This window comes from Varanus komodoensis, unplaced genomic scaffold, assembly GCF_004798865.1.
Source record: "Varanus komodoensis strain SLA01 unplaced genomic scaffold, ASM479886v1 scaffold12, whole genome shotgun sequence".
Classification (NCBI taxonomy): Eukaryota; Metazoa; Chordata; class Lepidosauria; order Squamata; family Varanidae; genus Varanus; species Varanus komodoensis.
The window spans coordinates 12,005,821-12,022,896 of NW_025335349.1; the positions used below are offsets into that span (position 1 = coordinate 12,005,821).

A 17,076-nucleotide genomic window follows, 5' to 3' on the forward strand; every position below is an offset into this window, starting at 1 on the left:
TCAAAATCCTACAAGCTAGGCTCCAGCAGTATGTGGACCGAGAACTAACAGAAGTACAGGCAGGATTTCAAAGAGGGAGAGGAACTAGAGATCAAATTGCCAACATACGCTGGTTTATGGAGAAAGCTAGGGAGTTCCAGAAAAACATCTACTTCTGCTTCATTGACTATGCTAAAGCCTTTGATTGTGTGGATCACAACAAATTGTGGCAAGTTCTTAAAGAGATGGGAGTACCAGACCATCTTATTTGTCTCTTGAGAAACCTATATGCCAGTCAAGAAGCAAGAGTGAGAACTGGACACGGAACCACTGATTGGTTCAAAATTGAGAAAGGAGTTCGGCAACGCTGTATATTGTCACCCTGCCTATTTAACTTATATGCACATCACATCATGAGAAAGGTGGGGCTAGATGACTCAACAGTTGGAATTAAGATTGGTGGGAGAAATAACAACAACCTCAGATATGAAGATGATACCACTCTAATAGCAGAAAGTGAAGAGGAACTAAAGAGCCTCTTGATGCGGGTGAAGGAAGAGGGTGCAAAAGTTGGCTTGAAACTTAACATTAAGAAAACTAAGATCATGGCATCTGGTCCTCTCACTTCCTGGCAAATAGATGGGGAAGAAATGGAGATAGTGACAGATTTTATTTTCCTGGGTTCCAAGATAACCGCAGACGGGGACTGCAAGCAAGAAATTAAAAGACGCTTGCTCCTTGGGAGGAAAGCTATGGCAAATCTAGACAGCATACTAAAAAGCAGAGACATCACCCTTTCACCAAAATTCATATAGTCAAGGCTATGGTTTTCCCAGTTGCAATGTATGGCTGTGAAAGCTGGACCATAAGGAAGGCTGAGCGCCGAAGGATTGAGGCCTTTGCATTGGGGTGCTGGAGGAGACTCCTGCGAGTCCCTTGGAATGCAAGGTGATCACACCAGTCAGTCCAAGAGGAGATCAACCCTGACTGCTCTTTAGAAGGCCAGATACTGAAATGCTTTGGCCACCGAATGAGAAGGAACGACTCCCTGGAGAAGAGCCTAATGCTGGGAACAACAGATGGCAAAAGAAGAAGGGGACGGCAGAGGATGAGGTGGCTAGATGGAGTCCCTGAAGCAGTTGGTGTGAGCTTAAGTGGACTCCAGGGCATGGTGGAAGACAGGAAGGCCTGGAGGAATGTTATCCATGGGGTCGCGATGGGTCAGACAGGACTTCATGACTAACAACAACAAGTTTTTGTGGGGTTATTTTCAAGAATCAACTATGCATCCCCCAGGAAAGGTCAGTTTCACACAATGTATTTTTGACTCTTTTATTCATTCCTTACAAGTCTTTTAAGAAATACCTTAGATATTGTGCATATCTTCAACCTCTTCCCAAGGCAGAAAAAAATCCAAGGATTTTTAACAAATCATATTAATTTTTAAGTCATTCTAATAAAGTACAATTTCAAAAAATTCACCAGCAGCAAATACCATGAAATGATCTATTAAGAACTATGGATAACCTATGAGTTCTTGGAACCCTCTTAAAAGCAGACTCAGATGAACCCAAACACCTGTCTTTGAGGAGGTAATTCTATTAGTAGGGGCCACCAATGAGAAGACCTTATTTCTGGTAATTGCTAGTCTTGTTGGCCAGTCAATAAGAAAGGCCTCTGAGGTCTGTCCTAAAACATGGACAGGTACATATGGGTGCAGGCAGTCCTTCAAATTACTTGAACCCAACCCATTAAAGCTTTAAAAGACAAAACATGCACTTTGAATTATGCTGGAAATTTTACTGTCAATCAACATAGCTGGTGTGATCTGAAGTTTAGCCCAAAGGAGGACTCAAGCAACCATATTCATAACAGCTAAAGGTTCTGGATCATTTCCAACAGTAGCCCCACATAGAATACATTACAGTAGTCAGATCTGGCTATTACTATGACATATATAACTGAGTCCTTGTGTCAACTTTCTCTAGATAGGGCTGTAACTGCCATAACCAAATTAAATAGCAAAAGGCTCTCATAGCTACTTCCACAGACAGTAAGAATCATAAGGCCTCCAAAGCTACAAACTTGGTAAAGCGAATGCCATCCAAAGCTGAATACTTCTACACAGATCAGCAGATTTTTCCACCCAAAATATTTCTATTTTATCTGTTTTAATCATCAGCGCCACCCTTATCCATCCCAAAACTTTCTCCTAGTTCCTATTCCAGTGTTCCAAAGTCTTCTTTGGATTAACAGGTAAATAACAGAGGCAGAGCTGCATATCTTCCACATATGGCTGACAAGAGTCCAAACCTCTAGATGAGTTCCTCCAGTGGTTTCATATACATGTTAAACAGTATGGGGACAAGACAGAACCTTGCAGTTATGGTAAAAGTAGAAGTTTCCTATCATTGTCTTCCAAGATCAAGGGACCAGGTAGGCTTAGAGACGCCAGAACACTATGCCTGCCCCTCCTCAAACCAAACCCAACCCTGCCAATCTGGAAGGATACCATGATCAATAATAGTGAAGGCTGCTAAGAAAGAATGGGAAACTAAATGCTGGAATTCCAAGTGTGGGTTTACGTTTTAAAGCACTAAAGGGCTTGGAGCCAGGTTACCTGAAGGTTTACCCTGCCCAGACATTAAGATCATCATACGTGGCTCTGCTCCAGATGCCCCCACCAAATAAGGCAAGATGGTTAGCTAAAAGAAAGGGCTTTCACAGTGCTAGCATCCCATTTGTGAAATGTTCTTTCCAGAGAGACTTACTTGGGGCCTACATTACAGAATTCCAGGTGTAAGGTAGAGACCTCTTTATTCTCCCAGCCAATTTAAGAAGAGTTTCAGTGCTTTCAGTATTTTATTTTGCTGCTACTTTTAATCTGGTTTTATATGTCATGACACTTTTATTCTTTGCTGCTGGTTTGATCTTCGGTATTATTCTTGATTTTTTATGTTTCTGATGCACTGAATATCACTAAGAGAACTTCATTAAAGGATTAAAAGCATGGTAAATAATAAATAAATGGATTGCACTCCCTCTATCCACCCACTGGCTTGAGTCATCCACAACAGCAACCAAGTCTGTTTCAAATTAAGCCTAAAACCAGATTTGAGTTGATCCAAATAATTTTAAGTTGGATTTATAACTCTGTGTTGTACCCTCTAGGAGGTCTCATATGCATCCCATCCACAGTTTATATAGGACATGAATCAAGGAGCTATAGCTGGACTTCACTTCCCAATGTCCATTCGCATACAGTACACAGAATGAAAGAGCAAACCATGTTAATACGGGCATAAACACCTGCTTAACTTGTGCCCATTAAAAGTAAGTTATCTCAAGCAACCCATAGTCTTTATGTTGTAACTATGACAACACCACACTGCCTTTTTCCTGTACTCATTTTTGCTTCTTAGAAATAAGACATAATATTTCTGAGGGTAAAGAAGACAGCTGTCTGCCAAGGCTTTAACATGCTGAACACTCCTTGAACCAGAAAGATAAAGCACTTATATTACCATGCAATCCATTTCAGTGGCACCTTCTGCCAGTAACTCAGTCAAACAAGCTGCCTTTGCTAAATTAAACCAACATGACAAGATGCGAGTTAATTCAGCCAAAATCCTCAAATATTACACCAGATTTAAGCATGCATATTCTGTGCTACCAAGATGTCTACAAATCTCTTGCCACAAAGTTAGAGTATTTTATGAGTCAGTCCATATTCAGGAGACAGGCAGTAATAAGTTGGACAAATCAAGTAATACATATGAAAATTAGAAAGAGGTAAAGCCCCAGAACAAACCAAAACCACATGACAGTCAAAATACAACAGAGGTCTTGAATTACACCCAGAGAGCAGTAAGCTCAACGATGTAGAAAGAAGGGCTCCCTTAGCTACATTAGTAGCCGTATCTATCATGCAGCTGCTAATGCCAACATTAGCTTCTCCTCCTTCCAGTGCCTAACCAGTAACTACTTATGCAGCACAGCCTTTCCTGAAGCACCTTACCCTGACCTTTCCTACTTCTTTACTGCCACCTGCATTATTAATTTATCAATCCTATGCCTTTTTTTGGCTGACAACCTGGAGGCTCCTTCTGCAATTAGTGTCACTTCTCATATTACATCATGTACTTTTGGCATCAACACTTAATACTTTTAAGCCAGTTGAGGGCCACTTCTGCAGATTCATCCTCTATGCATTGCTTTCAGCCACAGGCAAATCAAGCGAGGGATGTCCTTGAGAAACAAGGAAATATGAGCAACAAGTAAGACAGAAATCGTTACATTAAGAAATATAGCAGAAACGAGTATTTTATAGGTGACCCTAGGTAAATGCAATCCTCCATGTGCCCTGTCACATTGCACAAATAACCCCATATTTTTCAGGGTCCCTGTCAATAGAGACTGGCCTGCCCAGAGTCAGAGAATGGCAAGTTTTGCTATCATTGCAACAGTATCCAAGCCTAGTAATACACAGTAATACATATTAACATTCAAAAGGAAAGGAAAGAGAAAAAAGACACACATAATTGAACTTGCTGTTACTGGTGATGCTCATAACTGGAGTATTTTCCCCTTTAACTCACTGACACAGTAAAACAATATCTTAGGCTGTTCACACTCTTTTCCCCATTGCACTCAATGGCCATATCATGGCTAATATGCCACAGTCTGAATCCAGCCACCGTGAGAACAGGCAACATTGAAAGACAGAGTACGCATTGAGTGTGGAGTGTCACTGAACCATGGGTTTGAATCCAGCTGTGCTAACAACCTGTTGTTTGCTAACCAATGAAGAACCACAAACAGAACTCTTGTTGTTATTGGGTTGTGAAGGGAGGATTGTGGTTAACAAACCATGCGTAGCATTGTTGTTGTTGTTAGTCGCGAAGTCGTGTCCAACCCATCACGACCCCACGGACAACATTCCTCCAGGCCTTCCTGTCCTCCACCATCCCCCAGAGTCCACCCAAGCTCACACCAACTGCCTCAGGGACTCCATCCAGCCACCTCATCCTCTGCCATCCCCTTCTTCTTTTGCCGTCAGCTGTTCCCAGCATTTGAGTAGCATAACTGGATTCAAATAACACATTAGCACACATTTCAACAATAACTCAGAATTCATCAAGAACCGATACTCAAAATTTGGTGTAGATTATTGCATTATCTTAAATTTCTTGGCGTTCCTAAAGCTGTCAAATCTGATTTCTGGTGACCCCATGAATAAGTGCACTCAAAAATATCCTGCTCAGCCCTTGTAAATCCCTTTATGTTCTTCATCCATCTCATACGTGATCATCATCTTCTTCTTCCTTCAACTTTTCCTATCATTTCAGCTTATCCTCTGAGTCTTGCCTTCCCATGAAGTATGAAAACCTCAGTTACCATATTTGCTTCCAGGAAAAGTTCTGGCTTGATTTCATCTAGGACCCACTTGTTTGTCTTTTTGATGGTCTAGGGAGATAAAATACATCTTTCTCTGATGCTTTTGCTTATAGGAAACCATTTTACCTAATTTTTTCTTTGTGTGCCGCTATTAACCATAGGGAGCACTTGCACGTCATGCTAACCCACACTGCAAATAAGCCACAGTGGGTTGGTTGGTTGTGGAACAAGCCATGGTACAGCTGACAATCAGGTCTGCCATGGCTTGTTCTTCGCCTCCCCCCAACTCATTCCTTCAACCAGCTCTGGCACATACCTCTGGGGATACTTCAGTAGAAGCTTTTCGTCTCATCTTCCCTGCAGCTTTGATCGCTACCCCATTTAGTCTTCAGTGTGTTTTTATTTTTCAGTACCTCAAAAATGAGCAATTGGAGTTAATATTACTATTATCAAGTTTGCACAAGTGTCCACTTACAGCTGTAAGATGTGACAAATCTTGCCAGGTCAGTTTTCCTGTAGGTTTCAGCTCTCAAAGAGAGCAATGATGGGGACTTGATGATTGACAAAACATATTTACCTATCAGTCGCACACCATTGTAAAGGAAGAGGGGGAATCACAGTAAGAGAAAGGAAAGAGAAAGAAGCACAACTCAGAAATAGCTGGGGTGGGGAACAAAGGAGCACACGCACCAAAATGAAGGGAGCAGTAGTTTCCCACTGGCAATGTGATCCTCTTGGTTTTAAGTATGGAAACAATGTTTCTCAGTATAACCCACCCTTTCTAACATTTCCCCAACTCACCAGCTACTCCAGAAAGAGTAGATATTAACTCCCCTCTCCTTTCAGAGAATTTATTACAGTGGTTAATAAAGCAGTTAATGCAGGAATGCATTTACTTCCCAGCCATTAAATGTGCATACATTACAGCTCCATTTACTTTCCATCCTTTAAATCTCTGTACATCTCTGTGTTTTTTTAAACTGCCAGGAAAACTCAAGAACCACTCTGAAAAAAAGAGTAGAAAAAGCAGCAGTACAATTAGTATGCCCTCTTTTTGGAGTACTAGAGAATCAGGAAAGTATCATAAAGGCAGATGATTCTAAGAAGTGTTGGTGATGTTATCCTTTTGATTTTGTGTTGAACCAAGGGGAAGATATATTGTCCCTCCTCCAAGTTTTGTTGAATGTATATTTTGGTTTCCTTCTGTCCCACTGTTGATGCTTCTGACCTGCACTACCAGGTCCTTCTTTTCTCTTACTGTTATTTTGGTCCTTGGTAACTGTGCACACATTAGTCAACAGGCAACCTCTTGCTGATTCGCTGTAAGTGCCTACTTGCAAAAGACTGACAACATAATAATTTTTTTTAAAGTTACCTCAATTGTGTATTTTGGCCCCCCAAAAGTAAATCTGAAAAGCTAGGAAGAAAGTGATGGCCCTTTCAGAATGCCATTTCAGTGGAACAGCAGTGACTGGCAAGATCAGGAAATGCAAATACAGCAGGACCCCCCATATCCATGGGAATCAGTCTCAAGTCCCACCAGATGTCTGAAACTGCAGATAATAGCAAACACTATATACAGTACATGTACATTTCTTTTTTCACAATTTCATGGTTAGAAGATTTGTTCTTTCCATATATCCTAGCAACCTCAGCATCCTATCTTTTTTTCTTTCCATATTAAATAAAAAATGGACTTAAAGAAAGCCTTTTACAACTTCTCTTTTAGACTGAGGTCCACTGCAGTTAAGTGAAAACACAGTAACTGAACCAGCTGATATGAGAGCCATGTTATAGCTTGGTCTTTTTTGCTGTTTCTACCAAGTAGCTCATGGCAACCTATGATAAAATTGGTCTCCCAGGCTTAGACAACATGACAACCCACATGGTTGTCATGCTATGAATTCTCTGCATGGCTTGTCCCCTTGCCAAAAAGAAAACCACCCCAAGGAAAATGTTTTGGGTTCAGTTGACTTGATAGTCTACCATGGCTGGCTCTGCCCATGCTGGGTTGTCATGCTGTCTGACCCCACAAGGATCAGAACAAGTCAAGTTTTAAGCCATAGAGTTTGAATATATCAAAATGTTACAAATTTGATTGATCTACATAATTTAGTTAACATCAAAAAAATCCAGATTCTCTCATCATAAATTCTTAAGCTTTGTGCTTTGTTGTTGTTGTTGGTCGCGAAATCGTGTCCGACCCATCGTGACCCCATGGACAACATTCCTCCAGGCCTTCCTGTCCTCCACCGTCCCCCGGAGTCCACTCAAGCTCACACCAACTGCTTCAGTGACTCCATCTAGCCACCTCAATCTTTTTATGCTTTACTGCTTAATAAAAATAAATAAGTCTATGTAGCTGTTCAATTTTGGTTTCAATCCCAAATTCATTTAGTACTAACCCTAACCCTAATTACTAATTAATTTCCTAATGGGAATTACTTCTCAGTAAACATGCCTATGGTTGTGTTATTATTTTCTCCACTTAGAAGGTTAAAGTTCAGTGTATATTCATAGCTTGCATGTATACAAGCGGTCCCTTTAAAATTATTTTTAAAATACATCTGCCATACTGCATACAAGTTGCTTTTGCAAAACTATGAAACAAAAGTATGGCCACTGTATGCATGTGTGCTTGTACAAACAATTCACAGAAGTCCCACAGCACGCACATATCTTGCTTTGTATTTACTTTGATCAATCAGCGCTTCACTATTCTGAATATATTTCTTTATGCTGCGGGCACTTACTCAGCATCTTATTTTCTGAAATGACATGAAATGCTGAATCATGTTGACTTTAGATTACATTCCCCTCCAGTGTTAACTATTCATATCTTGAGAAAGATATAAATGGTTCCTCCTCCTCCTAGACAGGGTACAGAGAAATAATGCAGAAGACCATATTCTAAATAGTATTCAAAGTATTGCTAGAATCTGCTCATACTGATTCACTGACTAATTTAGACTAATCAAATATCCTACTAAGCAGCTCTAAAAGCCCATTATTCCTGATAATTTTACTACTTGCATTCGTAAATCCATGAACAATTACTTCTAAATCTCAGTAAATGCAAAGAAAGAGCAAGTTAATATTCCATATTATTTTCTCATCTAGGAACTCAGCTAGGACACATGTACTAGCTCCCTGTTTCCACAACACAAAATGTGTGTCTTGTTAACAGATTTTGATTCCAAGTCACCAAAACAACCCATTCACAAAACATAGGCATCAATGGCCTAGTTACTTTGCTTACAAGTACTTCCTCTGCAGTAGGGAAATGTAGCTCCCTGGAGAATTTATGTAGAAGTCCCAGAAGTGTTCCCTTTATTGCATCTGCATCCATGTTATTATGTTCTTGCCTTTTGCAGTACCAACAACTAGTTACAATAAGCCAATTTAAATGCTTCACTTTTCTTTCTGAGAAGATGTTCTAATCAATAGACTTCAAACACGCAAGTCAGGCCAGGCTAAACAAAAGAAAAGTGCAGTACATGATATATGAACTTTCAAGACTTTGCTTGCATTTTGTTTTTAAAGTCTGGAAAGGATTCAAGGTAACTGACCTCCAGGTTCTGTAGCATTTTGGTTTTTTCTGCATTCTGCAGATTCCACAGCCTTGTTTTAAAATTTGAGCAGGGAATTGATTTCCACCAGTGTATGTTAGCAATTGACTGAAATCCAATTTCATCAATGAGTAGAAGATGAAAAAGAGACATTTGAGAATCTGTAGAACAGAATGGCTCTAACAGAATCTGTAAATTTTTTCCCTCTAAGTGCTAAAAAGACAAATAGATTTTAAAAAAACTTGTCATGGGTAGCAAAGGCAACACCTTGAAGTTCCATCATCCATTCTACGGCAGGGTAGGTGCTATTCAGATATTCAAAAGTGAAAGATATTACATTCCTATCATCAATATCTCTGGGTCTTTTTTCACCCCAGAACCACTTCTCATTGGACTTCAGATATAGCACAGAAGGGTTTAACAGCACCTTGAGCTTCCTACTCCATCCTGTACTTTGCTGCTAGTAAGGGCAGCCAGAGATCAGCTTCTTCAGTCTGCCCCATCTCTCTGCTTTCTAAAGTACCTATTACCACCTGTGCATGCTCCAGGAGGCACCTTGTTCTCTTCCAAAGCATGCCTGGTCCTGAGAGTAGTCACTTATTATCAACCTGATGATGTGGCAGTTGTCCATGCATTCTGGGTTCCTGTCCCACCTCCCACTACCATATTGTGCTCCTTGCCATTGTGCCGGCGGCTGTGGGCGGATTAGCCACAAGCGTTGGGCCTGTTTGTTGTTCTGGGGAAACCAAGTGCCACCTTCACTGCTCCCTTTCCCCTCATCCACTCCTGAGCTGTAGCTAAGGGATAGGTTCCTGGTCACCACTATTTTTGAGAATGTTCTCCTCATTCCTGAGTTTAAGGATTACAGTGTTGGGAACAAACAGGTTGGCGCACTTTGGCAAGTTCTCCTGCAGGAAGTTAGCCATACCCTTTTTGCTGACTTAGTTTCCGAAGATGAATATTACAGTGGGACCGAAGGGTAGCAGGATGATCAAAGTCCTGGGATACAAATGGGGGAGGCGGCGGAGCCACTTAGTCCGAGCGCAGAAATGGAGCTGGGCCAGGCAGACTCCGCAAACAATGTGGAAATACAGGAAGCCGGAGGGGTTATTGAGACTGGGCAATTTCAAGCAGAGATCAGCCCCTATCCTCAGCTAGCCCCCACAGCCAGGCAGTAGCAGAGGCACAAAGCCCAACTGGTTGAGAAGCATGTCTGAAAAAGGCAAGCTCCCTTCCACAGCACCCCTCCCTGAGGACTGGGTCAAAAGAACTCTCATAAGGTTAGTTTTGGGAAGTAATCGCTAGGTTGGGTTCAACAAACCACTTTGTGCAGGCTCACAGACTTGACTGAATGATTTATGTGTAAAAACAATAATGAGGTTTGCTGAGAACAGCTCAAGGTGGATGCTTGTTGGATGGAGGAAACATGGCTCACGACATATAGAACTCAATGGCTTACATAGATCCAGGAATTTATATATTACATACTTTCCCAAACCTAGCTGGAGTTCTGCCTCATTCTTCTCATAGCCTGAATCATAGCTTTCATCATATTGCAACCCTCATGCCCAAAATCAAATGCCCAGCAGCTACGCTAGTAAAAAATTACTTGAATCTTTGCTACATGCTTCCTTCACTTTTTCAATGCACACAGAGTAGAAACAAGTCTCCTCCAGCAACACCACTGCAATACACACCACAGCACAACCCATCACTCGTCCATCTTAATACTTCCAACACCGTATTTCCAAACATGATTGCTTGAAACATTCACTGAAATCACTAGCACTCATTTCCATTTAAATATGTTCAGGATCAGTTTGGCCATGTGTGAATTCTTAGAAGAGCATGGTTTATTATCTTCACATATTAGGTTTCAATATAGCTGAGTAATCCTGCTGTGGAAACTTCAGCTTCTGAGGTTGCTATGAGTTCAATAACTTTTATATATTAAAAATGACACAACACTAGAGACTGTAAATATTTAAAATGTCATCTAACAGCCGAACATTAACAATAAATTATATTAAAAATGCTAAAATAGAAAGCATCAGTCACTGACAACAAGATTTCAGCTTGCAAACTCAACATTATCACTGTCTCTACATTATCACTGTCTCTACACGTCTGTAGGGGCAAAAGAGGATACAGACATAGCTCCCCCCATCATGCCTTTCTAGGTCTAATATTTGAAGTTTCAAACAATGTCAGGCTAATTATTAAACTAAACTATGCAGCTTGTCAATTCAGAGTGATTCAAAGCTACTAGTGTAATCCTATTCTCAGTTATGTCAGCTAAGCAGGATAGGCCCACTATTAAATTCTACTGCAGAAGGCAGCTATACTATGCCTAGGCAGAGTACACCAACCAAGAGTAAGCAGAAAAACCAGATGGCAATGGAAGCTTCCAATTCCATCTTTGTTTCGAGCTGGTCTCACTGCTAATGACTTCATAATACTATGCCAGGAAAATGGGTGTCATGGTTAAATACATTCCTACTGAAATAGCCCTCATATAACTCATACGAAGTACCATTTCCCTCGCCCATTCCCTCCACAGCCACATGAGGGAACAAAATTCCAGTCACAGCTGCTTAGGGATACACAAGATAATGAACAAAGATCACATATCAAGAAGAAACATGACATGGAGTTCTGCTGCTCTGTCCAAAGAACTGCAGTTATACAAATATACATTTGGAAACTTAGGGCAGACTGCTCCTAAGTTCACCAAAGTTGCCGGTCACTAGAAGAAAGGCTTCACACACACAGCCAGTCAGGCAACCAAAGTAGAAAAGGCAGGTTCATAACACTTCTCTCGTATCATCTCAGATGTCAAACACTTGTCTTGGGCAGCTTTTGGCCAAAGGATTTTTCATGCAAGCCTACCAACCCCCAGCCTATGGAGTGTAACAATCTTGTCTGTAATGACACTACTTCCTTGTCCTATTTAGCCATGGCTCTGTTCCATCAAAGGAGCTTGGGTTGCCAGGGAAGGAAGATGTCCAACTAAGAGAAGCCCCAGACCTTGTGCCTGCAGGCATCATCTGTCGTCATCCTCCTAACCAGCAGCTCACAGAAGACTGTTTGTGAAGATATTGGAGGTTCTTCCAAGAAAACCCTTGTGTCACTTGTGCATGAAGAAGCAAAGGCCAGTACTGTGCCATCATCATGGCATTCCTCCCATTGTCAAATACTGAGGGACACAATAGAACTGCCTGGGTGTGCATCTCAAGGGGTGAGCAACTGGTGGCTTTCCAGATAATTGTAGCCTATGACTCCCATCAGCCTAAGCAGAGCCCAACAAGGATGGTAGAAGTTGGGACTCAGTTCCTCCAGATGTTTAGACATCATTGCCCTCCTTTTGCATATCTTCTTTAGCTTTCCGTTTTGCTGCTAGGAGTGCATTACTATATTATAATTGCACAGGCCCATAAGTAAGATTGGTCTATCCTCCAAAGTTATGGCATGAAGAGCCAGTGTGGCAAAGTGATTAAGTATTTTACTTGGAGGCAGGACATCAAGGTTCTAGTCCCCACTTGGCCATGAAGCTCACTGAGTGACTTTGGGCCAGTCAGACTCTCAGCCTAACCTTCCTCACAAGGTTGTTGTGAGGATAACATTGAGGGCAGGAGGAAGATTATGTAAGCCACCTTGGGTCTGTATGATATAAATAAAAAATAATAGAAACCATAAGTGCCAGGAAAAAATAAGGATGGTTGCACTAATGCTACAAACAATACACCAGAAATTTCACTGTGGCCAAGTCTATTTCATCATGTGGCACATGACATTTATTTAAATTTGCAGAAGTGAATCCTGTGAATACTGTAAAACTGAGTAGTGCAGCCATGCATCTGAATTCAATCACTTCTCCGATTCCACTCCCCCACAAAAAAGATAACTGAATATTACTAAATAGGTTGCAGTGACCAAAAGTCATTCAGTGTGGCCATAATCAAAGCAACCTCCATGTAAAGATAATCTTCACATTACTGCTGATCAGGTCAAAATACTGAGCACGGTCTCAGTTCAGTGTTCAAAGCATGACTAGAGTATTTTGCTGTTCCCTGGCATTCACATGCCTTCTGATCTTTATGATACATGCATCTACCTTAAAACCTGCTAGTCAAAATAAGGAAAAATAAAGTGACTCGAGCAGTAATATACCCCTTAAAATATATGGCAAAAGTCTCATTTTTTTCAGCATTTCACATGATCCTTAGGTCTGAAGAACCAATTACCCAGGAGACAGAAAATCTAAGGTGACCAGAGCCCCACAGCTTTTAGCCCCACACACGAGCCACTTATATAAACAGATGCTTACAGTCCAGGTGTTTTTTCTTGGGGCCCATCACTTCATGTGTGGTTGCTTTGCAGACGGCTCTAGCTACAGCTGATCCTGTAACACTGTACTGAGCAGCTGCGATGCGATCTGTCAGCGTCTGACCCGACATCTTCGACTAATTCTAGGGCTGCTGCCACTTCTACAAGGAATAAAAACAAAACAAAACAAAACAATGGCATGGAGGATTATTATTACTAATAGTAGTACTGGGGCAGGGGGAGAACACTCTTTAAAAATTAACTATCAAAGGCTATTTCTAAATCCTGGTTCTTTCCAAGTTCACTCCTTTCCCCACCCTCTACCCCCACCTCCTCGGTTGTGTAAGTGTTTGCATTGCAACAATATCCAAGAGGTGCTCAGGACAAGTCAGGGTATTTTAGCTCATGGAGTGTGGGGGGAGGGGAGGAAATGAAGATGAATATGCTTCCCCACAAACAAATAATACATGAATTACCAGGAGCGGGGAGGAGAGAAATACTCCTTTCCCTCCTCCTGCCTGTGAACTGCGTCCCCAGATCTGGATGATGGCGGTTGCTGCAATCCACCACCTATCTCATTTGGCTTGTTTATACTAGATTGGGATGGAAAAGAACCCTCCACCGCACCTCCAACCCTGGATCGCCCAGCCTAGGCCTTCTGACAGAGCCTAGGGCAGCTCGGATAATGAATTATATAGCCAGGCTCCAATACGGCCCCATCCCCGCTGCTGACTCCTCTTCCTGATTCTGCTGCAGGAGGGAGTTTTTCTTTCGCCTTCTGCCCTGCGTTTCCACCTCTCTCTCTCTTTCTGGTGGGAGATTATCGTATCATTGCGCCATGCGATGCGCTCCCAGCGCCTATTCCCACTCCCCAGCAAGCTTCTCCTTGGAGACAACAGCAGGCCGCCCGTCTCTATCGCCAAGCCAGCCGCACCCAGGTATCTCACACTCCGGGCACCCCGTACCCACCCAACAGTGCAAATTTGGTCCTTTCCCCTACCGTTTCCAAGCCTCTTTTCTCCTTCTCCTGGCCCTCTGCAATGCAATTCTCTCCCTTTCCAGTGGGGAGGAAATAATACCAAAGGCTGCTGCGTCCAGCTACTCGTTCATATCAGCGTCGTTCTCCCCCCCCCCCCCAATCGCCGGATGCTGAGGCTTGCCAAACGCCCAGAAAGGCCTCCCCAACCCCCCCGTTAAAGCGCCCAAGGCGGCAGCAGGAACAGCAGACCTGTCAGTGCGTCCGCGTCTTACTGGCGACTGCAGCTCCTCTTCCTCTCCCCCTCGCGTTGCTGGCGCTGCCTTCTGCCCGCGAGGAGGCCACCGTCTCTTCGCCTCCTCTGCCCCCTCCCCGTCACCTCTCTCGCCCCCACCCGCCCGCCCGCCCGGCTACCCGCTCGCAGCTGCGCCGAACCCCCCCTCCCCCGGTGGCACCGGCCGCCTTGCTCCAGTGCGCAGGAAGGCGCGCCTAGGGCGCACTCGTGGCTCCCTCAGGTGCAAGGAGGGGTGGCGGTCGGAAGCGGAGATGCGCTAAGGCTGCAGAGGATCTGCGAGAGCTCCCCACGCCCAGGAGCTGCCGCTATTTCTAGCCTAATCCCCGGTCGCCCGCCCGGCAGCCTAATCCCCGCTGCGGCCACAAGCCTTCCCTGCGGTAGCGGGCGAGAGGGACGAGGCTCGTACGCGCGCCACCCCGGACCGCGGCGCGTGCGCACCTCGCTAGCTCGCCTTTCGCTGGCTCTGGCTCGTTCCTCACGGCGGGCGCCTCACAGGTTTGTCGCTCCTTCGGAGTCAGGTGACGCGGAGCAGACGAACCGGACAGCCCTCTAGGGGGCCGTAAGCCTGGAGAAAACCCCCGCACTCTTAAAGGGGACCCCGCTCGGTCAGCCGAGGGATTTCCCACCCTCGGCGCAAGTTGATCGGGGCGCTCACCCACGTGAAGGGCAGATTCCCACGTTGTCGTTATCCAGGTCTGGCCGGTTCCACAGTAGACGCTCCCCTGCCCAATGCTCTCTTCGAGAGAGTTGCTCTCCCCATTTCGGATTTATGGAGCAGATTTCCATTTTTAACATCTTAAATCTTTCCTTACAGTCGGTGAGTATGGAAAACAATCGCCTCCCTTTTATCTGAAATTTCTGAAATGCAAGTCAAAATGTTATGAAATAATCTAGTAAATTCTAACAATAGTATCCCGTGTGCTTGATTCTACTTGCCTCCTCCAGTGTTATACCTGGCTCATGTTCAGCTTCGGTAATACTTCTACAGTTAAATATTGTTAAGCTTTATAATTAAATAGATTAAGAGTTACGATAACGCTGCAATCCTAAACATGCTTTTTTGGAAGACCCATTCAGTTCAATGGGTAATAGTATGTTAATAAACAGTTCCCTTATTGCACATCTTTACATTGTAAGTACCAGTGCACCTAGAAATGTTTTCCTACCACTTAAGTAGTATTTCTAGTATTTAATGCTAGATTTTTTCTTTTTTCAGTCATATTTATAACTTTCATTATAATTTCTGTTGATTATAGAAAAAAGGGTAAGAACAGAAAAATAAAGACATACTTCATCGTCATAAACTGAACCACATTGGAAGCTCATATGTCATGAGTGAAAGAGTGTGATGGGCATGTTGGATAGATGTTGATGCATCTTAGTCATTGTTAATTATACCCGAGCCAGTCAGTCTGGTCTTGTTCAGGAGTTCATGGATTCAGGATTTATAGGATGCGTATTGTTACAGATAGATTTTCGTTACAGGAGATGATTCACTGTAGTTACCACTATGTTTGGCTTTCATTTTAATAAACTCACCAAATGCTGGTCACTCTGATGGGCAGCAGAGTCATGAGAGACAAATCTGCATTTATTTATTTATTTAATGGATTTATATGCTGCTACAATAACCCATATGTGGGATCTCTGCATGGCTCACAATATATCTTACTCATATATTCTGAGTGGAGATGGTCTGCCAAAGTTAGGGTGGGATGGACAGATTTTCACACCATCACAATAAAGTCCCTGAGTGTTACATATGACTTTTTCATTCTCCATAAAAGTGAATGCAGCCATGTCATTTCATTAAAACAAAGCAGAATCAATGGGTGCAGAATCAGTCCTGGCCCTTCTGATACTCATGACTGTACCATCAGAGGTAGAACAATTTAAAATTAAGTTAGAACTATAAGACAGGAATGGGGACAAGTTAAAATCAGGCTTTGACACTAAAATCAGCTATTAAAATAGCTGGAGAAAAGGTATGTCTTTGCATGATGCCGAAATAGTAACAATGATTGTGCCTGGAGAGCCTATTCCAGAGATGGCAACTACCAAAAAGGCCCTTCTTCTAGAAGCCATCCTCTGCACCTCTCTAGGAGATGGCTCCTTGAAAAGGACCTCCTGACTTTATAGGAAAGCAAATAAGCTGGCTACAGTGACAAGCAGAGGTGGAACAATACTTGCTCTCTCTTCACAGTGTCATAGTCACACCTTTCTGTGGTGAAGCAGGAAGGCTGCACTGCACTGTGTTAGAATCATCCATTTCCATGGCTTAGGCACTCTGCTGCTCTTTGGCTTGTTATGAAGCCACAGAGATTTTCACCATCGCCGGTTGGTCCTCATCCAAAACTGGTACAGTTCTTCACCTCCCTACCTATGTGGCAGCAACTCTCCAGCAGTGCCGATCCTGAAGGGAGAGATTTGCTGCATTTATCTATTCTAGGAAAAGCATCTCCCTGAGCCCTAGCAAAGCTTGAAATAGAGTGCTTTCTGCTGCTGTGGGAGGCAGCAGCTTTCCCAAAGCAACA

The 17,076-nt window shown here is 43.0% G+C and overlaps 1 protein-coding gene across 13 annotated transcripts in view; it reads right to left on the reverse strand.

Moving 5' to 3' along the window:
- SNAP91 (synaptosome associated protein 91) overlaps window positions 1–14,309 on the reverse strand; it is a 103,815-nt gene extending 89,506 nt beyond the window's left edge. For all 13 annotated transcript variants that reach the window (XM_044422141.1, XM_044422132.1, XM_044422138.1 and 10 more), the window contains exons 1-2: window positions 14,272–14,309; window positions 13,273–13,432 (exon numbers count right to left, since the gene is read on the reverse strand). In XM_044422141.1, coding sequence (XP_044278076.1) covers window positions 13,273–13,402 — 130 coding nt within the window. In that variant the 5' untranslated portion in view covers window positions 13,403–13,432; window positions 14,272–14,309. The remainder of the gene's footprint in view (window positions 1–13,272; window positions 13,433–14,271) is intronic.
- Window positions 14,310–17,076: the final 2,767 nt, after the last annotated feature.